Source organism: Pristiophorus japonicus, chromosome 5, assembly GCF_044704955.1.
Source record: "Pristiophorus japonicus isolate sPriJap1 chromosome 5, sPriJap1.hap1, whole genome shotgun sequence".
In the NCBI taxonomy this organism is placed as follows: domain Eukaryota; kingdom Metazoa; phylum Chordata; class Chondrichthyes; family Pristiophoridae; genus Pristiophorus; species Pristiophorus japonicus.
In genome coordinates, this window is record NC_091981.1 from 140760015 (window position 1) to 140784283 (window position 24269).

General features: G+C 48.0%; 1 protein-coding gene across 1 annotated transcript in view; it reads right to left on the minus strand.

Annotated features, from left to right (window-relative positions):
- LOC139264468 (aryl hydrocarbon receptor-like) overlaps window positions 1–10667 on the minus strand; it is a 302097-nt gene extending 291430 nt beyond the window's left edge. The window contains exon 1 of the mRNA XM_070881001.1: window positions 10403–10667. Within this exon, the coding sequence (XP_070737102.1) occupies window positions 10403–10458 (56 nt within the window). The 5' untranslated portion in view covers window positions 10459–10667. The remainder of the gene's footprint in view (window positions 1–10402) is intronic.
- Window positions 10668–24269: the final 13602 nt, after the last annotated feature.

The following is a 24269-nucleotide window of genomic DNA, read 5'->3' on the forward strand; positions in this document are numbered from 1 at the left end:
TGCAATGCAGGATGAGGCCTGGGGTAAAGCCATAGATGCTGAAGTTCAATGGGTTCATGTAGCTGACGTCCACAGCTCATATTAAAACGCCACCCACGATGATGAAAGTCTTACTAAATGGCATCCCGGTTCACATGGAGCTGGATACGGGAGCTAGCCAGTCACTCATGAGCGCCCAACAATTTGAGACACTACGGTCACACAGAGCCAGCAGGCCCAAACTGGAATGCATTGAGACGCAGCTACTGACGTACACCAAAGAGATCATCCCAGTGCTGGGCAGCGCAAACTTGGTGGTAACACATAATGGATTACAGAACCGGCTGCCACTCTGGATCATTCCGGGAAATGGCCCCGCGCTTTTGGGGAGGAGTTGGCCAGCTGAGATGAATTGGAAATGGGGGGATGTGCACGCCATTTCATCCATGGAGCGAAGTTCATGCTCACAGGTCCTGCAAAAATTTGGGTCACTGTTTCAACCTGGGATCGGAACGTTCAAGGGCACTAAAGTAGTGATACGCAACACTCCGGACGCCAGACCAGTGCACCACAAAGCCAGAGCGATGCCGTATGTGATGTGTGAAAAAATTGAATGTGAACTGGACAGGCTGCTCACAGAGGGCATAATTTCAGCCGTTGAATTCAGCGACTGGGCAAGTCCCATCGTTCCCGTCCTCAGAGCAGATGGCTCAGTTAGGATTTGTGGTGACTACAAAGCCACCATCAACCGAGTATTGCTGCAAGACCAATACCTGCTTCCGAGAATGGAGGCCCTTTTTGCCACGTTGGTGGGTGGCAAGCTGTTCATGAAGTTGGACCTCAATTCGGCTTACATGACTCAGGAACTGGCTGAAGAATCCAAGCTTCTGACCATCATCACGATGCACAAGGGATTATTTGTCTACAACAGATGTCCGTTTGGCATTCGTTCGGCAGCAGCCATCTTTCAGAGAAACATGGAAAGCTTGCTCAAATCCATTCCTGGAACGATCGTATTCCAAGATGACATTATCATAACGGATCGAGACACCGAAGAACACCTACACAACCTGGAGGAGGTGCTACGCCAATTGGATTGGGTAGGCTTGCGGCTGAAAAAGGCCAAGTGTGTGTTTTTGGCCCCAGAGGTCGAGTTTTTGGGCAGGAGAGTTGCCGCAGAAGGGATCCGGCCCACTGAATCAAAAACGGAGGCGATCCGCCGGGCACCTAGGCCCGGCAACACATCGGAGTTGCGATCATTCCTGGGACTTTTGAACTATTTTGGGAACTTTCTGCCGAACTTAAGCACATTGTTGGAACCGTTACACATGCTCCTGCGTAAAGGGTGTGAATGGTTTTGGGGGGACTGTCAAGAACGGGCTTTCAATAAGGCGAGGAACCTGCTGTGTTCCAACAAACTGGTGACTTTTATGATCCCTGTAAAAAAAACTGGTCTTAACATGCGATGAGTCATCCTACGGGTTTGGGTGTGTGTTGCAGCAGGGTAACTATGACGGCCGACTCCAACCGGTGGCTTATGCCTCCAGGTCGCTCTCCCAGGCAGAGTGTGGATACGGCATGGTCGAGAAGGAAACACTCGCGTGTGTGTACGGTGTGAAAAAGATGCACCAGTACCTTATCGGTAGACAGTTCGAGCTAGAGACGGACCACAAGCCGTTAACATCCTTGTTTTCTGACAACAAGGCTGTCAACGCCAATGCATCAGCTCGCATATGACTACACCATACGGCATCGGCCAGGCACCGAAAATTGCACTGACGCGCTCAGCAGGCTCCCACTGGCCACCACTGAGGGGGCGCCAGAGCAGAGCGCTAAGATGGTCATGGCCGTCGAGGCTTTTGACACTGCGAGCTCCCCCATCACGGCCCGACAGATCAAACTCTGGACCAACAGGGACCCCCTCCTATCCATGATAAAGAAATGTGTCCTGACTGGGGATTGGGCGCTCGCACACAGGGCATGCCCCGAGGAAGTCAGACCGTTTTAGAAATGGATGGATGAGCTCTCCATCCAAGCCGACTGCCTGCTATGGGGCAGCCGGGTAGTCATGCCCCAGAAAGGAAGGGAAGCGTTCATTATGGAACTCCACAGCGAGCACCTTGGCATCGTGTTAATGAGGGTCATTGCCCACATGTATGGTGGCCGGGGATTGACTCAGACCTGGAACACTGGGTTCGCAGGTGCATGACGTGTGCCCAGCTGGGCAATGCCCCCAGGGAGGCCCCACTCAGCCAGTGACTATGTGGGCCCGCTCATGGGGAAAATGTTCCTGATCGTTGTCGATGCATACTCGAAGTGGATCGAGTGCATCATATTGAACTCGTGCACAACACCCATCACCGTGGAGAGTCTGCATACGGTTTTCACGACCCATGGCTTGCCGGACATCCTGGTCAGCGACAATTGCCCGTGTTTCACCAGCCATGAATTCCAGGAGTTTATGTCAGGCAATGGTATCAAGCACATCCGGACAGCGCCGTTCAAGTCAGCTTCCAATGGCCAGGCAGAGCGGGCGGTCCAAATCATAAAAAAGGGCATGCTATGCATCCAAGGACCCTCCCTTCGGTACCGCCTATTGCGCATCCTGCTGGCCTGTAGGTCCTAGCCGCACTCGCTCACGGGAGTCCCGCAAGCGGAACTCCTCATGAAACGCACGCTCAAAACGCGGTTGTCCCTCATTCACCCAGCCCTGGCAGTCATTGTTGAGGGCAAGCACGAGTCCCAAACCGAGCTCCATGATCGAAACTCAAGGGGGTGGCGTATAGAAATAGATGACCCGGTATTTGTTCCTAACCATGCTTTGGGACCCAAGTGGCACTGTAATTGGCAAAGAAGGAAATAGAGTCATGGTGGTCCGACTAAACAATGGGCAGATATGCCGCAAACACTTGGACCAAGTAAAGAAAAGGTTCAGTATAGACACGGAGGAACCGGAAGAAGAGCATGAGATGGCACCCACACCACTGCCAGCGCACGAGCAACAAAGACAGTCCTCAGCATGCACAGTCCCTGCGGCCAGGCCAGAATCATCTCAAGTGACAGAGACGCATGCCGAGGCTCAGCCACCAGAGCCACAACTGCGGCACTCCACAAGAGAGCATCGACCACCTGACAGACTTAACCTCTGAAACAAAAAGACTTGAGGGAGGTGATGTCATGTATTTAACCATCTTGCAATGACAGTCATGTAACTTTTACTCATGTACACTGTACCTGTACCCTAGAAATGCACACCCTGACCACAGGGGGTGAACTTGCGGGAGACACTCCTCATCTGGGTTTCCAGGTATAAATGGGGAGGTCCCATCCAGGGTCCACTCTCCTTGGTCCTGGCAATAAAGATGAAGGTCACAGAGTGACAGTGTCTGATATATCCATGCCTCGTGTGAGTTTGTAGTAAGGTGCAGAGACACCACACTCTAATTTTAAGATTATGCACCTTGGTTCGAGATTTTCCCAGCAGCAAAAATAGTTTCTCTGTAGCCACTAGAAGCTACTTTATCATGGGGCCAAAATTCAGCAGCGTAAGAAAGCTGGCACCCTATGATTCTTTCTTTGTACTTACTGCATGGGTCCTTGATGCGGTCGGAAGAGCCATTTTCACGACTTTGACAGTTTTTCAGAGTCCCCAGAGGAAATGTGTCATAATGCCATAGACTCAAAGCCAGGCTGAGAGGCTAAATATGCGGCGGACTGGGACTCCGCTGCTGTCAATCAGCAGTGAAGTAGTGGTGATGTCACAGCGCATGTGCATCACCACGCTCTCTCCCCTCCGTTAAAGAGGAGAGATTCGGCCTTTTATTTATCTTTGGCCACCGGGCTACCATGGAGGGTTTCAGCCGGGCTAGCGGCCTCGCACCCAAGAGGGGATGCCAGGCTCCCCATTGGCAGTCCGGCCAAATCCAGGGGCACGGTCTTGCCGGCCGATCGGGAAGTCGTCCGGCAAAAATTAACAGATGACGGCCGCAGCAGTGGGCCCTCCCTTTTAAGGGCTGCCACGTTGCTGGGCAACAATCAGTGCCAAGAAGTTGCACCGACAGAAAAATCTTTCAGGGGTACCGTGCAGCGGGGGATCGACGGTCGAGCTGAATTTAGGTCGGTAAGTTTTTACTGCAATTAAAAGCGGTGGTGCATCAACTGATGACTCGCTTGCGGCAGTCATCAGCACCGGGCGGTATGGGGTCCAGGCCGAAAAATCAGTCAGTCAGTTGACCCCAAAGCAGCAGCCATTCGATTTTGATGAATGCCCGTGGCAAATGGGCATTAATGGGTCTCTCAGAGCCCCTGAATTTTGGCCCCCATATCTCTAATTTTAAATACCTCAGTTAGATCATCCTTCAACTTTCTAAACCCAAGGGACTAGAAACCAAGTTGATGCAACTTGTCCACAATTCACCCCTTTTAAGCCAGGTACCATTCTGTATTTTCTGTGCTGTACTCCCTTCCAAGGCCAATATACCTTTCCAGAGGTGTTGTGGCTAAAACTGAACACAGCACTGCAGACAAGATGTGGCCAGTGCTCTATACAACGGAAGCATAATTTTCTCACTTTTGTATTCCAACCCTCATAAGCGATAAAATTCCATTAGCCTTTTTGATTACTCTTTGCACTTACGCACTGGTTTTTAGGCCATCATGAACTCTTTTCTGTGACTCACAGAATTATCTCACACTCTTGCACATGACATCACACTGGAAAGGAAAGTCAAAAAAATCAACTTTGTCACTCAAATGAGATGACCAATTCAAAGTTCCATGTGCAGTTTTCTGATTGGCTGGAAAACTCTTCTCACAAAATGCATAACTGGCCAATTTTAAAAGGCACAAAACACAGTGCAGATGTATCCATTTAGGAATACAGCAATTCCATTAAAATAACTATTAACCCCTATCACTCCTCTCATCAGTCCCGATCTTAGGAATCTTACTTGCCGCACTGATCTCTCTGCCACTGACCCCTGCAATATGCCCACTCTCATGCACATATTGGCTGCCCCTCCTAAATCAAGCTTTTGTTTGACCACTCTGCTCACTCTTCCTCCTCCTCTGCAGCTCCTCCAGCCATAACTCATAACTTCGCACTCTTCTCTTCTCTTCTCTTGCATCATGAACACTACTCTTGGCCTACCATTTCTTCTGCCTCCAAGTCAGGCTAGAGTCTCTGCCAAACAAACCCATAGCATCACTATGCTCCCCTCTTGGAACTGTCTTGCATTCCTATTGCAGCAACCACAACTGTTTTATCCCTCCATTCCAACAACCGTTAACCCCGATCACTCTGAAGTTAACTTTTCTGACTTCCTTCCTACCCCTCCTGTTCTCCAGCTATAACAGTGCCAAATCAATCACTGCTGTGTTCTGCATCATATTCCAGAATATTTGCTCTCTCATAAACAAGGTTTTTGCTAACCATGACCTCACTTGTGGATAAATCCATTTAAATTTCTTGCCTAATTCGCACCAAGTCCCGTTCATCCATCACCCCTGTTCTCATTGATGTACATCAATGCCTTGAATTTAAAATTCTTATCCTGGTGTTCAAATTCCTCCATGGCCTCGCCCCTCCCTAACTTGGTAACCTCCTCCAGCCCTACAACCCTCAGAGATCTGTGTTCCTCCAATTCTGGCCCCTTGTGAATCACTGATTTCATTCACCCCACCATATGCCATGCCTTCAGCTGTCTAGGCCCGAAGTTCTGAAATTCCCTCCCTAAATCTCGTCGTCTCACTACCTCCTTTAAGATGCTTCTTAAAACCTACCTCTTTGACCAAGCTTTTGGTCACTTGTCCCAATATCTCCTTATATGGCTCGATGTCAAATTTTGTCCGATAATGCTTCTGCAAAGCATCTTGAGATGTTTTAGTTTGTTAAAAGTATTATTGTTGTTGACACTATCAATGACGAGTATCATTTAATCTCTCCTGCCTTCCATCCTATCACTGTTCTTTCCTCTCCTCCCTTTCCCTACCTCTGTACTTGCTTAAAACCTGTTACATCTCTAACTTTTTCCATTTCTGATGAAAGGTCATCGACCTGAAGCTTTGTTTCTCTCTGCACAGATGCCGCCTGACTTGCTAAGTATTTCCAGCATTTTCTGTTTTGATTTCAGATTTTGAGTATATGCAGTATTTCGCTTTTGTAGTCCTTCACCATTATGTCCTCTTCTACACATCAATCCTCTAGCCTTGCTCTTCTTGCATCCCCAGTCCCCCCCTTCAACCCACCATTGGAAGCAGAGCCTTCAGCTGCTTCAATCCTATTTTCTGAAACTCACTCCCTAAAGTCTGCTGCCTCTCTATTTCTCTCCAACTTTGAAATACTTCTTGAACCCATCTTCTTGACCAGCTTCTCCCACTAGGGTTCAGCAGCCATTTCTTTTGTTTTCCATCTTGGGATGTTTTCCTACATTTAAGGCACAACATAAATACAAGTGGTTGTTGTACAAAATACTTCCCCTCAGAAACATTTTTGTTATACAATCCTATCTTCCTGGAGTTATTTTCCTTTAGAAGGCACCTAACCAACATTTAACAAAAGCAGATGTACTCCCCTGCTAAGCAGAATTTATAGAATACATCTGTTAGATGCCGAGTTCTGCAAAATCTGAATGCTTGAGATCAGAAAAGTTTTTCTATTTAAAAAAAAATGAAACTTTATCTTCCCTACCTCCAGCCCCCACTGGCAATCTGCATTACAATGCCACCTTTACCAACGAGGAGGGCAAAACTCCACAAGCAATGGGCTCTTAATTCTATACTATTCAAGAGCCGACAGCCAAAGTGAGACCAATACTAGTATCAGTATCTCCCTCCTTCATCCAAAGTACTTTATTTTAGCAGGGCACTCCATCATTCCTGTTTCCTCCCAAGTTTTGTTCCAGAAATCTATTTACCCTACTACAGGTTGCATTCAAACTTCAGAAAAATCAGTGCAATTGCTAATGATGAATACACAGGACAGGTTGTGGTCACAAGTAAAAAGAACAAAGTAAGGATGACTGGATATTTTAAAGTGGAGTATCGCCGTATCTCTCAGTTAGCTATCGGAACAAATTGCTTGTACATTTTTGAAAGGTTATATTATGTGAGTGACAGTCCCTTTAAATTATCAGTTAATTTAAACGTTTGCTACATTACAGTATATATAAAATTAAGAAAAAACACAGCTTGAATATCATTCTCAAATGATAATTTTAAAAAGTTGTCACTAAGCTAGTTTCAAATTTCTAGCTCCACTAAATTTAATAAAGTAAACAACATTTTTGGCTAAGAATGAGTCATAGGACTAGACTCTAAAATATCGTAAATTTTGCAGACAAAGAAAAAGCATACAAAACTGGGGAAGAAGTAATCCCTGCAGTATCATCTCCAGCCATCCCTCTCTGGCCCTCTAGTAAAAACACCACATGAAAGATACATCTATGAGTTTGTTTCTATATACATCCATGTTCAATGGATGAAAAATGTACGCACATGTGGTAGGGCTTTCAATAGTCTCTAAAAAAAAACTTTTTTAAAACTTGCATTGTTGCACACTGGATTGCTTCCAATGTTATTAGCAACATTAGTAGATTCATATGTTAAACTGGGAGCCTTATAATGGTTTCTCTGTACAGCTGCCAACTTCTGCCCTTTACCATAGGTGGCATTTTTCCAATAAATGAAACTGGACTGACTTAGCAGATATAAAGCTTACAGATGTTATTTTGCATGTGTAAAGTGCTGATTGAAAAACCTACACTGAGGAAACTCTGAATTACACAACATCTAAAAACAATAACTTGCATTTATATAGTGCCTTTAATGTAGAAAAATGTCCAAAAGTGCTTTGCAGCCACAATTAGACCAAAAATAGATGCTGAGCCAAAGAATTAGATACTTGTAAAGGTGATCAAAAGCTCAGTCAAGGAGGTGGACATGTCACTCAATATTTAAAGAAAAAACAAACATACACAAAGCTCTGTACCATCAGATTCTCACTGTAATTATTGTTTAAACTTAATTTTTGAAGTCTGACAATAAATGAAGTTTCCCTATACTTTTACCTGCAGGTGTAAAGACATCGATATTTTTCTTCCCTTTCCCCTTTTTGTCAAGTAGATAGTGGGAGCACAATTTCAAAATGGTAAGGACTTAACAGGCATTGCATCACATAATACATCAATGGCCTTCTCCGATGGTGCTCGCAGGCTGGGGGCTGCTCAGCCTACTGGGCCAGGCCGCAACACTGCTCTTTCCGCTCCCTGGCCTGCTCCGAACGGGAAGCAGAAGAAGCAACGTGGCGTCATACCACTTCAGGGAGCAGCACATGCTGGAGCAGGAGAGCAATGGCAGTGAAGAGGGATGATGCCAAGATCCAGGTCGGTGATTGGAGCATGGGCAGGTATAGCAGGAGCAGTAGGGTCAGGGCGAAGGAGCGGCAAGAGATTGCAGAGGGATGTGATCGGGGCCCAGGAGAGGCGCGAGTTCGGGACCAGGGGCAGCACGGGCCAGCCCACACTGCGATGCAGCAGAGCTGGTCTCCAGTCGTCTTGGGTAATCCTTACCACTGGATCAAGACCTAGCTCTGTCAAGTCCGTGTGGTACCTGGTGTGCAACAGTCACCACACGTTAAAAAAAATCCACGCACAGGCATCTTCCACCCTTCAAGATTTAGTTTGGGACCTGGAATATTAGGTCCTTGATTGAAACACCTGTGAACTTTTTGACGTGGAAGCAAGTCATCCTCGATTCGAGGGGTTGCCTATGATGATGACGACATCATGGCCTAAAATGTAGCAGTAGATTTTGTTTTAAAAGCCAAAACACAAAGATTATGCAACTTTCAGTTAATTCAGCAGTTCAACAGAAGATGGAGAAGTGTAGTGGTTTAGGCAAAATTAACCAAGTGATGCCAGCTCCATATTGTGGTCGTCACAGACACGGTTTGCGTCAAATAAACTGCATTACCGGAGGTTTACCCCCATGTGTACAATCTCTCACTTCCGGCCAGTCATAATGTAGATTTAGTGAGACACGTGGAGAAGCACATGCAGTGGCTCCAAAGTGACAAACACGCTTTTTTTTAAGTTTCCAGCCAAACCATGTACTTGGGGAGGTGGGGAAGTGTGTTATGAAAATTGAACCACTCCTGTCTTACCATTTTTCGACAAATAGTTCTGATGAAATACATACAGAGGATATAATTGGAAAATACTCTATAAGCTAGGAGTAGAATCAGCAAATTACAAGTGTGGTAATCAACTTGGTGGAATCCAGATCGTCTGTCTCTTTATATACAGCATGTTAGGTAAGTAATTAAATGATGGATGCAAATTTAAATTTCAACACAAGAGCTGTGTTGTTGCACATATTGTAGAGTGGTTCAAGTGATGTCACTATGAAACGTTCCCTCCCTTTCAGTGAAAATGGAGGGAGGCAATGGTGACGTCATCTCTAAATATAACAGATGACATCACAAACACCTACCTCCTCCGACCGCCCCCCCAAAAGTTTGCGATAGTGGCAAGGAGTTATAATTTCCACTCCTCTTCCTTGTTCTACAATTTTTTTTTAATTCAATTGTACTTGTATGGAGGGGTGAAGGAAAAGACTAAAAAAACGCAAATGTTCTGGCTAGGGGAATACTACTATATAAATTTGGGATGTGTTTTAAGTTGTAAATATTTGATTTGAAGTGTACTGCACGTTACTTAAGGAACATATAACCTTTCACTGTGGATAAATGCTATTGCTGAATGTCACACAATTTACAAGCAAACGGGTTAAATATTTATTTTCAAAAGGGAACACTAAAGTTAGATTATAGTCTCGCAACTGCATTGCAGCCACTCAGGGTTATTATTTTGGGCATGGTTTGGGGTTAGGTTTCAAGAATACATGCCAAGAGTCACCTTCCGTTATGTACGTGGATTTTCATAAAATCTTCGGTTTAGGATGAATGGTAGGTAGGTTTTTTTTTAAATTGAGTTATAGTTATTTACCTACATGTTTACAACAGTTCTAACTATCGTAATGGTAACAAGATCAACAAAAATCACAGACTACCCTGCGACTGTTCAATCGGTACTAAACTTAACAAATCGACCGCAGAACCACGACTAAAAAATTGTTATTTCTAAATTATCATTGCAACTTAAAGGGCGATAAATCAGGATCTTCAGAGATCAGATTTGTAAGTCACCAAAATAAAGCAGCTTGCGATATAGATACAAAACAAAAAAGCCTCGAGACAATTCTGAAGCTGACAGACGGTTCAACATTAGCCAACTTGTCACCATACGGCAAAACCGCTTTGAAATTTTTAACACGCTCAAAGTCTCCGACAGCAACAAACTGGCTGCGGCACTTGGGGCAATGTTGCAAAAAGAGCTGCAGTCCACGTTAACTGACACAATCTTACCTTTTCTGAACTGGCTTTCGCCTCTTACGGCTGGCGTAAATACTATTGGTGTTCATCCTCGGCAAAGGCGCAGTCACCTTCTCCCCGAATCAATTTTTAATGTTTTCTTTTGTGAACGTTTTATAGAATTCAGCGGGTGAAAACCTCACAGTTGACGGCGAGTACACGCATGAATCCAAGAAAGAACATATAAAGCGTGCTTATCTCTGGTGCGTGTCTCCCACACACAAGCTGCTTCTTCCTTATTAGATAGAGACAGGGGGTGTTGCGCAAGTCGTTGTGGCCGCTCGATGGAGCGCCAGAGCCGGGCGTCACACTTACCAGCAGCCGGGAGGGAGGGGTCACGGACGGACAGGAGGGAGGGGTTGAGGACGGGAGGAGGGGAAAGGACTAGAAGTGGAGCCGTCGTCTGGGCTGCTTTCAGCGACTCAAACTTTATTCGCTCTGTGGACTCTCCATGGTTTGAAATATATCTTTGGCTGAAGGTGCCTTTGCCGGTGTAGGCTGCCCGGCGGCGGCTCTTTACAGAACCGTTGCCGCCGAGCGCGGCTTTACCTGCAGTGAGCGACGCCCGGCTTCGGCTTCGGATCAGCCCCGACCCCACCGTGAGCTGCAGCAAGCACCCCCCCCCCGCCGCCGCTGCTGCTGCTCGCTGCTTGCTCTTCCTACCACCCACCCCGGTCTGTTTGTGCCCGGCCTGGCCTGATCTAAGGTGTGTGTGGGTGGGAACATTGATACAATATTGAGGAACAATCCGGACTTCATTGTCATCTCATCCCGGCGGCTTGCTCCCAGACTGCAGCTTGTTGACAGAATCCAGGCAGGGCGCTCGCGCCCTGTCAACAAGCTGTAGTCTGGGAGCAAGCCTCAAATGCTGATTGCGCAACAGATACGTGCCCCCCACCCCCCTCCCGAAAAAAACCACATTGAATTTACGTGCTTTGAGAAGCTGCAATGAAGCCACACAGATAAATGTAACCAATCCAAAACCAAGAGACCGCGGATTCTGAAAACCTGAAATAAAACCAGAAAATGTGGAAATGCTCAGCCGGTCAATATAAGAATTAGGAACAGGACTAGGCCATCTAGCCCCTCGAGCCTGCTCCGCCACTCAACAAGATCATGGGTGATCTGGCCGTGGACTCAGCTCCACTTACCCGCCCACTCCCCATAACCCTTAATTCCCTTATTGGTTAAAAATCTATCTGTCAGTGATTTGAATACATTCAATGAGCTAGCCTCAACTGCTTCCCTAGGCAGAGAAGTCCACAGATTCACAACCCTCTGGGAGAAGAAATTCCTTCTCAACTCGGTTTAAAATTGGCTCCCCCACTCAAGTAGCATCTGTGGAGAGAGAGAGAAACAAGAGTTAATGGTTCAGGTCGACGACCTTTCACCCGAACTGGAAAAATGTAAGAGGTGTAATACAAACAGAGAATGCTGCAAATAGTCAGCAGGTTGACCATTTCAGATTTCCAGCCTTCCGCAGTATTTTGCCGCAGTTAGAGGTATAACAGGTTTTAAGCAAATACAGGAGGAGGGAGGGGAGAAAAGAACAAAGGGGAAGATCTGCGATAGGGTGGAAGTGATTAAATGACAAAATGGATGGTAATGCATGGCAAAATGGTAATGGGACAAGTAAAGTAATGAAAGAAGGATTTAATGGAGGCATAAATGGCACTAGCAGAATCATTACCAATAGCTGGTGTCTGTACAAATAGTGGCAGTGGTTATGATCTGAAATTGTTGAACTCAATCTTGAGTCTGGAAGGCTGAAAAGTACCTTATCATAAGATGAGGTGCTCATCCTCGCGCTTATGTTGAGCTTCATTGGGACAGTGCAGGAGGCCGAGGACAGAGCGGAAGTGGGGCAGAGAATGAAAATGACAGGCAACCGGAAGCTCAGGGTCATGTTTGCAGACTGAATGGAGGTGTTCTGCAAAACGGTCATCCAATCTGCATTTGGTCTTCCCAATTTACAGGAGACCGCATCGTGAGCAGTGAATACAGTATGCTAAATTGGAAGTACACGTAAATCTCAATTTCACTTGGAAGGAGTGTTTGGGGCCCTGGACAGTGAAAAGGAAGGAGATAAAAGGGCAGGTGTTGTATCTCCTGCACTTGCATGAGACGTTGGTGTGGGAAGTGGGAGGAGTGTTGGGGGTGATTGAGGAGTGGACCAGGGTAGCCAGTGCTTTATAAGTAGTTTAACAATCACTAGGAATAAATAAAAAATCAAATATTGCACCCAAGGTGACATTAAGTATATTTTCTCTGAGTTGTGGCCCACCAGACATTAATACCTTTGTCATTTCCCAGCTCGATTACTTTAATCCCATCCTCCACCCTCCATAAACGTCAGCTCATCCAAAACTCTGCTGCACCAAGTCACCCTTACCTTTTGCCCATGTCCTACATTGGCTCCTGGTACCCCAACACTTCAAATTGAAAATTCTCATCCTTATGTTTAAAACCCTCCACGGATTCACCCTTCCATAACTCTTTATCTGTTTCCAACCATACAACCCATAAAAGTCTCCTTTGCATCACCATTTTTGGCCATACCTCCAGTCACTTCGATCCCTTCTCTCAGCTTTAAAACCCTCCCTAAAGCCCAGCTGTATAATCAAGCTTTATCTCACCCCTCCTGATCTATCTCTGTTTGGCTCAATGTTCATCCCCCACCTTTTCTTATGCCTTTATGATGACCTTGGGATGTCTTCTATGCTAAAGGTACTAGTTAAACACAAATTATTCTGATGTAAAACTCACATGTAACTCCTACTTCAAGTTACTTGTGAATTCTGTTCATGTGCAACCCATTTTAACTCCTCTTCTCTAGATATCACACACCAAGAAAAAACAGAAGGATAAAGATCTGCCAGGCACCACCGAATCATAGAATCATAGGGCCAAAACTTGGTCAAAGCCAAGGCCTGCCCAAGTGCCGCCCAAGAGACCTGGCAGTACTTTGCCAGGAAGATTCCTCTAAAAGATATGCCAGTACTGCCAGGCGGCAAAATAAGGACTTACGCCATGATTTTGGGCGGCAGCGGGCGGGAGCTCCCAATCTCGGTGGCAAATGTGATCGTCGCCAAAGTGCCGCCAAGGATTGAGTCGGGCCCAGGGAGGGGGAGCACATAGTAATAAACATTTTCACAAAAAAAAAACATTCGAAGACCTTCAGGAGACCCCATGCACATAAATTGCTGGAAAAAAAAATAATAAAAGAAGTTCACTAAGCTTTTTTTGCAGGTCTTCTTACTTACCGTTCGGGTTAGACCTGCCTTCACGCAGCGATCCTTCCCCCTGCTGCCAACTCCAGCCCACACCAAACTGGCAGCTCGGCGGGCGGGATGACACTTACGCCTTGCGCGCCAGCGGCCGGTTCCCAGCAGTCCTCCCCTCCCGCCAGCGGGAGGCTTCTATGAAAATGGCACCGAGGGGAGACCCCCCAAAAAATTCGACAGCAGTGGGCGTTATTAAGGCCATCAAGTCCGGGCCCATAGAAATTTACAGCATGGAAGAAGGCCATTCAACCCATCAAGTCCATGCCAGCCGACAAAGAGCTATGCAGCCTAATCCCACTTTCCAGCTCTTGGCCGTAGCCTTCGAGGTTACGGCACTTCAAGTGCACATCCAAGTACTTTTTAAATATGGTGAGGGTTCCTGCCTCTACCACCCTTTCAGGCAAGAGTTCCAGATCTCCACCATCCTCTGGGTGAAAAGATTTCCCCTCAAATCCCCTCTAAACCTCCTAACAATTACTTGAAATCTATAACCCCTGGTTGTTGACCCGTCTGCAAAGGGAAATAGGTCCTCCCTATCCACTCTATTTATGCCCCTCATAATTTTATACACCTCATTTAGGTCTCCCCTCAGCCTCCCCTGTTCCAAAATAACAAACCAAGCCAATCCAATCTTTCCTCATAGCTAAAATTCTCCAGTCCAGGCAACATCCTCGTGTCTCCTCTGTACCCTCTCTAGTGCAATCACATCTTTCCTGTAATGTGGTGACCAGAACTGCACGCAAAACTCTAGCTGTGGCCTAGCTAGTGTTTAATACAGTTCCCGCGAAACCTCCCTGCTCTTATGTTCTGTGCCTCGACTAATAAAGGCAAGTATCACGTATGTGTTCTTAACCACCTTATCTACCGAACCTGCTACCTTCAGGGATCTGTGGAAATGCACCCCAAGGTCCCTGTGTTTCTCTACACGTCTCAGTGTCCTACCATTTATTGTGGGCTTCTCCTCCTTGGCGGCGATCTGGCCTCCTCCACTTCAGCGACAGCAGTTGGCCTCGCCTCTCCTCTTCCTTCAACGACGGCTGGGCCACCCTTCCTCAATGGTGATCGGGCTTCCTCCCCTTCAGCGATCACTGGGCCTCTCCTTCCCCACTGATGAACTGGCCTCTTCTCCTCCAGCACATAGTGAGCACAATGGCTGTGACCACCCTGACCTTCCACTCTGAACTCCAGTGGACCATTGACCCTCCCAATGCCTGCCCCCAACCAAGCCTCGGACCACCTACCATCTCAACAAAGGGCGCTACTCAGTGCCGAGCTTGCGGCCAACATCTCGCCGTAGGCAACTAGGCTCATACATCATGGTTCCCAGTCATTTTGGATCCCCTTGCCACTGGACCAAGACCTTGCATCAAAGACTCCCTGTGGAGTTAACGAACGTTTCATGATTCTCTGACTCACTCTATCCCTGAATCAATGTGCCACAGTCATCAGTGCATATGCCCCAACGCTCGATGCAACAGATGAGACCAAAGAAGGTTTTTACTCCAGCCTCGAAAAATCCCTGTTGCGTGTCTCTGCGGACGAAAACTGATCCTCATCGGTGACTTCAACAGCAGGGTCGGCAGGGACCTGGGGAGGCGTGATCGGCAGAGAGGGGATCAGGAAAACCAACTCCAGCGGTACTCTATTCCTGACAACATGTCAAGAGCATGACCTTGTCATCACCAACACCTTGTTCCGCCAGAGGGACATCGTGGCAACACTGTCGCTCGCACATACAGAGGCTGAACTCCAAGTTATAGTCAACATATTCACTGAGGCAAACGAAAGCATTACACTAAACATTTGTAAGACAAACGTACTACACCAACCTGTCCCTGCCACACAGCACTGCCCCCCAGTCATCAAGATCCACAACACAGTTCTGGACAACGTGGACCATTTCCCATACCTTGGGAGCCTCTTATCAACAAAAGCAGACATTGACGACAAGATTCAACACCGCCTCCAGTGCACCAGTGCAGCCTTCGGCCACCTGAGGAAAAGAGTGTTCAAAGACCAGGCCCTCAAATCAGCCACCAAGCTCATGGTCTACAGGGCTGTAGTAATAACTGCCCTCCTGTATGCTCAGAGACGTGGACCATGTACAGTCGACACCTCAAATCGCTGGAGAAATACCACCAACGATGTCTCTGCAAGATCCTGCAAATCCCCTGGGAGGATAGACACACATAGCATCCTCTACCAGGCCAACATCCCCAGCATTGAAGCACTGACCACACTTGATCAGCTCTGCTGGGCAGGCCACATTGTTCACATGCCAGGCATGGGACTCACAAAGCAAGCGCTCTACTCGAAACTCTTTCATGGCAAACGAGCCAAAGGTGGGCAGAGGAAACATTACAAGGACTCCCTCAAAGGCTCCCTGATAAAGTGCAACATCCCCACTGACAAACTGGAATCCCTGGCCAAAGACGCCCTAAGTGGCGGGAGGGCGCTGAGCACCTCGAGTCTCATCACTGAAAGCATGCAGAAATCAAGCGCAGGCAACGGAAAGAGCGTGCTGAAAACCAGTCCCACCCACCATTTCCCTCAACGACTATCTGTCCCACCTGTGACAGGGACTGGGGTTCTTGTATTGGACTGTTCAGTCACCTAAGGAATCATTTTTAGAGTGGAAGCAAGTTTTCCTCGATTCCGAGGGACTGCCTATGATGATGATGATTCCCTTGCCTTGTTAGCCCTCCCCAAATGCATTACCTGACACTTCTCTGTATTAAATGCCATTTGCTACTGTACTGCCCAACTGACCAGTCCATTGATATCTTCCTGCAGTCTACAGCTTTCTTCTTCATTTTCAACCACACGGCCAATTTTTGAATCATCTGCAAACTTTTTAATCATAGTCCCTACATTCAAGTCTAAATCATTGATATATACAAGGGACCTAGTACCTAGGGCCCTGCGGAACCCCATTGGAAACAGCCTTTCAGTCACAAAAACACCCATCAACCATGATGGTCCATTCCGCAGTCACCCCCAGCACCTCCCTTTGCCACGGAACTGTCATGTATCTCACACTACTGTACATAACTGTATCTTACCATGCTATACATGACTGTAACTCGAGATGACCTGTAACCACAAGCTTACCTTACCACCAGGGGTGCACTTGCAGGAGACACTGGATACCTGTCCCAGACAGGTATATAAGGACAGGTCTCAGGCAAGTGTGCCATTCGAGAGCTGTGTAATAAAGGTGCAGGTCCTGAGTGACCTTGACTTCAGTATGTGCCTCGTGTGAATCTGTACTGCAGGGACAGGACTTTACAATGGCGAAGAGTTACGGGATTACAGAATCCACAGAATGGCGACCAACGGCTCAGATGAAAAATACAATGCTGGAGATAATTGGGAGGACTTTATAGAAAGGCTCTGGCAAAGCTTTGTAACCAAAGACTGGTGAGGCGACGATAAGGCAGACAAGAGAAGAGCCCATCTCTTGACCAGCTGTGGCTCGAAAACATATGCCTTAATGAAGGACCTGCTGGCACCCGAGAAACCAGCAAGTAAGTCGGTTGAAGAGTTGAGCACACTGGTAAGAGACCACCTGAAGCCAGCAAGCAGCCTACACATGATCAAACACAGGTTCTACAACTACAGACGCTGTGTGGGCCAGAGCATACCCGACTTCGTGGCGGAACTTCGGAAGTTGGCTAGCTTATGGGAGTTCTCCGACGAACTAAGGAGAGAAGTATTGAGAGACTTTTTTATTGAAGGAATAGGCCACGCAGGCATATTCTGAAAGCTCATAGAGACCAAGAACTTGACCTTAGAAGCAGCAGCACTGGTTGCACAGACATTCTTGGCAGGAGAAGAAGAAACGCGGTTGATCTACACTGCGGATATGACAACTAACGAAACATCGGAACAAGGGGTTCACAGTGTGAAACAAGCCCCTACCCCCACACACAGACATAGGCAGGAGAGCAGGCCTTCAACAGCAGGCAGTGGTGCCAGAAGTCATCAAGGGCCACAGGAACGGCCGTTCACACCTCATCAACCCACAATGCGAGCAATCAACTACAAACTGAGAGAAGCTCAAGAGAGATCAGCCAGACGCAGCTCATCCTTTGGAAACAATGGAAGTGGTCTGTGCTGGAGATGTGGGGGAAGGCGCTCATCAAGGGGGTGTCGATTTCAGCATGCTGTTTGCAGAAACTGCGACTATACAGGGCATCTGGCCCGCATGTGCGGAAAAACGGCAGCTCGGCTGGTATACGAATCGGAAGGGTCGGGATACCCGTCAACATGGAGCTGGATATGGGAGCGAGTCAATCTCTCATGAGCGCTCAACAATTTGAAAAGCTGTGGCCGCACAAAAGAGACAGACCAAAAGTCACAAGGGTCGACACCAAACTAAGGACCTATACCAAAGAAATCGTCCCAGTCCTCGGCAGCGCCATGCTCTCAGTCACACACAAAGGGACAGTGAACTGACTACCCCTGTGGATTGTCCCCGGAGATCTCCCAGCACTGCTGGGGAGAAGCTGGCTGGCAAAACTAAACTGGAAGTGGGATGATGTTCACGCTATGTCATCAGAGGAACGGACCTCCTGCTCAACTGTTTTAAGTCGATTTGAACATTTCTTTCAGCCAGGTGTGGGCACCTTCAAAGAGGCTAAAGTCAAAATCTACATCACACAGGATGCTAGACCAGTCCATCACAAGGCTAGAGCTGTGCCCTATGTGATAACGGAAAAGATTGAACATGAACTGAACAGGCTTCCGCGGGAAGGCATTATCTCACCTGTGGAATTTAGCAACTGGGCAAGCCCCATCGTCCCAGTCATGAAGCCTGATGGATCCATACGAATCTGTGGGGACTACAAATCTACCATAAACAGAGTCTCCCTACAGGACCAGTACCCGCTGCCCAGAGCGGAGGACTTATTTGCCACATTGGCTGGAGGTAAACTTTTCACAAAACTAGATCTCACATCTGCGTATATGACGCAAGAATTGACCGACGAGTCCAAGCTACTCACCACCATCAACACACATCAAGGCCTTTTCATGTACAATCGATGCCCATTCGGCATCAGGTCGGCAGCTGCTATATTCCAGCGCAACATGGAGAGTCTGCTCAAGTCCATCCCGGGGACGGTTGTATTTTAAGACGACATACTTATCACGGGCAGGGACATCGACTCCCATCTCCGCAATTTGGAGGAAGTACTAAAGTGGTTGGATCGGGTAGGCCTAAGAGTTAAGAAATCCAAGTGCCTGTTTCTCACACCCGAGGTTGAAGTTTTGGGCAGAAGGATTGCCGCTGATGGAATCCGCCCAACAGAGTCCAAAACCGAAGCAATTCGCCTGGCACCCAGGCCCCGGAATGTCTCAGAACTGCGCGCCTTTCTCGGGCTACTCAATTACTTTGGGAACTTTATGCAGAACTTAAGCACGCTGCTGGAGCCTCTCCATGTGCTACTCAGAAAGGGATGTGATTTGTTTTGGGGGGACGCCCAGGAACGCGTCTTCAATAAGGCACGCAACCTTCTGTGTTCCGACAGTGTTTTGGCTTTCTTTGATCCAGGTAAAAAGCTAGTTCTTACATGTGATGCGTCAGCGTACGGGGTCGGGTGCATTTTACAACATGTCAATAGTGCGGGTAACTTACAACCCATAACTTATGCCTCCAGGTCACTTTCGCGGGCGGAGCACGGGTACGGAATGGTGGAGATGGAGGCGCTCGCGTGCGTGTATGGTGTCAAAAAGATGCACCAATACCTTTTCGGGGCCAAGTTCGCGTTAGAAACCGACCACAAGCCTCTCACGTCCCTACTATCCGAGAGCAAGGCAATAAACGGCAACGCCTCGGCATGCATTCAAAGGTGGGCACTCATGCTGGCGTCTTACGATTACATCATAAGGCACAGACCAGGCACAGACAACTGTGCCGACGCGCTTAGTAGGCTACCCCTGGCGACCATGGAAGGGTCTGTCGAACAGGACTGTGAGATAGTCATGGCAATCAATGCCTTTGAATCCACAGGTTCGCCCATGACGGCTCGCCAAATCAGAGCCTTTACGACCAGCGACCCCACGTTATCCCTAGTAAAAAAATGTGTCTTAACTGGTGACTGGGCAGAGGCTCGCGATGTCTGCCCCGAGGAGATCAAACCTTTCCATAGGCGCATGCATGAGCTGTCACTACAAGCAGACTGCCTGACATGGGGTAGCCGAGGCAGAGAGGCATTTGTCCAGGAACTCCACTGCGAGCACCCTGGGATCGTTCTCATGAAGGCCATAGCCAGATCCCACGTCTGGTGGCCTGACATTGAAGCGGACTTGGAGCTCTGCGTCCGACGGTGCACCATTTGTGCACAACTCAGTAATGCCCCCAGGGAGGCCCTCCTGAGCCCCTGGCTCTGGCCCACCAAACCGTGGTAGAGGGTGCACATGGACTATGCGGGCCCATTCATGGGCAAAATGTTCCTCGTAGTTGTAGATGCATTTTCTAAGTGGATCGATTGCACCATTTTAAACTCGAGCAACACCTCCACCACTGTGGAGAGCCTTGGAACCATGTTCGCAACGCACGGCATTCCTGACATATTGGTCAGTGATAATGGTCTGTGCTTCACCAGCGCAGAATTCCAAGATTTTATAAGTGACCACGGTATAAATCATGTTAAGACGGCACCGTTCAAGCCGGCCTCCAACGGCCAGGCGGAGCGAGCAGTGCAGATCATTAAACAAGGCATGCTCAAAATCCAATGTCCCACGCTGCAGGGCCACCTGTTGCGACTGCTGCTGGCATACAGATCTCATCCGCATTCATTGGCTGGAGCTCCCCCCGCACAACTATTAATGAAACGGACCTTAAAGACAAGGCTCTCATTAATCCTCCCAGACATGCACGAAATCGTTGAGGCAAAGCGCCGTAAGCTAACCGAGTACCATGACTGAAATTTGAGGGGGAGGTGGAATGAGATAGGGGACAAAGAGTTTGTGCTAAACTATGGCAGTGGTCCCAAATGGCTTGCAGGGACAGTAACAGGCTACTAGTGGTACAAATGGACAATGGCCAAACCTGCAGGAGGCATGTAGACCAAGTCAAAAGTAGATTTACCAACAACACCGCTGAACCAGAGGCAGACTACAATGTGGAACTCACACCACACCTGGTGGACAGACAGAGGGAACAACCTGAGGAAAGGGCAATCCCAACAGACAGCCCAGGCGAGACACCAACAATCATACTGAACGAAACAGACAGCCCAGGCGAGATACCAACAATCACACCGAAAGAAAAACAGGCACCAAGGCAAACAACTGAACCACAACTAAGACGCTCCACGCGAGAGCGTAGACCACCTGAGAGACTGAACCTATAAAGACAATAAGACCTTGGGGGAGGGAGATGTCATGTATCTCACACTACTGTACATAACTGTATCTTACCATGCTATACATGACTGTAACTAGAGATGACCTGTAACCACAAGATTACCTTACCACCAGGGATGCACTTGCAAGAGACAGGTATATAAGGACAGGTCTCAGGCAAGTGCGCCATTCAAGAGCTGTGTAATAAAGGTGCAGGTCCTGAGTGACCTTGACTTCAGTATGTGCCTCGTGTGAATCTGTACTGCAGGGACAGGACTTTACAGACACCTTCCTGTGCAAGTGCAGGAGATGCAACATCTGCCAATTTACCTCCTCCCTTCCCATTAGCCAGGGCCCCAAATATTCCTTCCAGGTGAAACAGCGATTTACTTGTACTTCTTTCAATTTAGTATACTGTATTCGCTGCTCATGATGTGGTCTCCTCTACATTGGGGAGACCAAACGCAGATTCGGTGACCGCTTTGCGGAACACCTCCTCTTAGTCCATAAGCGTGACCCTGAACTTTTGGTTGCCTGTCACTTTAATTCCCCGCTCCACTCCGACTCCGACATCTCCATCCTCGGCCTCCCACACTGTTCCAATGAAGCTGAACGCAAGCTCGAGGAAAAGCACCTTTTCTTTCATTTAGGTACTTTACTGCACTCAACATCGAGTTCAACAATTTCAGACCATCAACTCTGCCCATATTTGACTCCCTCTCTTCCTCCACCCACTCCGCCACCACCCCCACCCCCCCCCCCCCCCCACCCCCACCGATCTAATGTAATTTTTTTTATCTCGCTCTCCAATGGCAGCTGGCAATTATTCTGCTGTTCACACCCTATCTAGACGAACCTTTTTCTAACTTCTGCCATTAGCATTTCAAGTCGGCCCATCATCCCTTTTCTCTCTCTAATCTCTCCTGCTTTCCACCCTATCACAGACCTTCCCTTATGTTCTTTCTTCCCCTCCCCCTTTCAGTGCCCCTTAAGAATCTGTTCTTTTCAAAAATTCGCCAGTTCTGACGAAGGGACATCGACCTGAAACGTTAACTCTGTTTTTCTTTCCACAGATGTTACCTGACCTGCTGAGCTTTCCAGTCTTTTCTGTTTTTCTTTCAGATTCCAGCATCTGCAGTATTTTGCTTTTGCATCAACCATTACCCTTTCTTTCTGGCCGCTGAGCCAATTTTCGCTCCAACTTACTTTCATGACCAGTCCTTCATGTGGGACCTTATCAAAAGCCTTGATAAAATCCATATACACTGCATCAAATGCACTACCCCCTTCAACCCTCCTTGTTACCTCCTCAAAAAATTCAATCAAGTTAGTCAGACACAACCTTCCATTAACAAATTCATGCTGACTGTCCTTGATTAATCCGTGGACGAGTTCCGAGTAGAGCGCTTGCTTTGAGAGTCTCGTGTCTGGCATGCGAACTATGTGGCCTGCTCAGAGGAGCTGATCAAGTGTGGTCAGTGCTTCAATGCTGGGGATGTTGGCCTGGACGAAGACGCCAATGTTTGTACGTCTGTCCTCTCAGGGGATTTGCAGGATCTTGCGGAGACATCGCTGGTGGTATTTCTCCAGCAACTTGAGGTGTCTACTGTACGTGGTCCATGTCTCTGAGCCATACAGGAGGGCCGGTATTACTACAGCCCTGTAGACCATGAGCTTGGTGGCAGTTTTGAGGGACTGATCTTCAAACACTCTTTTCCTCAGGCGGCCGAAGGCTGCGCTGGCGTACTGGAGGCGATGTTGGATCTCATCATCAATGCCTGCTCTTGTTGATAGGAGGCTCCCGAGATAGGGGAAGTGGTCCACGTTGTCCAGGGCCACGCCGTGGATCTTGATGTTTGGGGGGCAGTGCTGTGCGGCGAGGACAGGCTGGTGTAGGACGTTTGTCTTACTAATGTTTAGTGTAAGGCCCATGCTTTCATACGCCTCGGTAAATACGTCTACTATGTCCTGGAGTTCAGTGTCTGTGTGTGCGCAGACGCAGGCATCGTCCGCGTACTGTAGCTCGACGACAGAGGTTGGCGTGGTCTTGGACCAGGCCTGGAAGCAGCGAAAGTTCAACAGCTTCCCACCGGTTCTGTAGTTTAGCTCCACTCCAGCGGGGAACTTATCAACTGTGAGGTGGAGCAGGGCAGCGAGGAAGATTGAGAAGAGGGTTGGGGCGATGACGCAGCCCAGCTTGACCCCGGTCCGGACATGAATTGGGTCTGTAATGGATCCATTGGTAAGGATCATGGCTTGCATGTCATCGTGGAGCAGGCGGAGTATGGTGCCGTACTTTTGGGGCATCCGAAACTAAGGAGGACGCTCCATAGACCCTGGCGGTTGACTGTGTCAAATGTCTTTGTAAGGTTGAAGAAGGCCATGTATAAGGGCTGGCGCTGTTCCCTGCATTTTTCCTGCAGCTGTCGTGCTGCAGAAATCATGTCCGTTGTGCCCCGGAGGGGATGAAATCCGCACTGCAACTGTGGGAGGAGCTCTTCGGCCACGGGGATAAGACGATTGAGGAGGACTCTAGCGACAACTTTCCCAGTGGTTGATAGCAGGGAGATTCCTCTGTAGTTGCCGCAGTCGGACTTGTCCCCTTTTTTAAAGATGGTCACGATCACTGCATCTCTACAATCTCCCGGCATGCTCTCTGTTATATATGTGGACTTGTATTTACTCTGTACAACCACCAGTGAGCTCATTCCCCGGAGTCCCAAGGGATCTCATAATCCCTTGGGACCATAGGTATTTAAGAAGGCTTCACAGGTTGGAGAGGCACTCTGGACACTTGCAATAAAAGTCTACGGTCACACTTTACTTTGAGCTCACAGTGTTCAGTCTGACTCTTTCTCCATGCACAGCAACTGGCGACGAGATACAGATAGCGAACCCAAAGATGCAGAGAACAGTGGGCATCCTGGAAATATTTTCGGAGGGAGATGATTGGGAAACTTTTGTGGAGCGAGTTGACCAATACTTCGTGGCCAACAAGCTAGATGGGGAAGAGAGTGCTGCCAAACATAGAGCGATCCTCCTCACCGTCTGTGAGGCACCAATGAATGGCCTCATGAAGAATCTGCTCACTCCAGCGAAACCCACGGAGAAATCATACAATGATTTGTGCACACTGGTCCGAGAGCATTTGAACCCGAAGGAAAGCGTTCTGATGGCAACGTACCGGTTCTACATCTACAAAAGGTCTGAAGGCCAGGAAGTGGTGA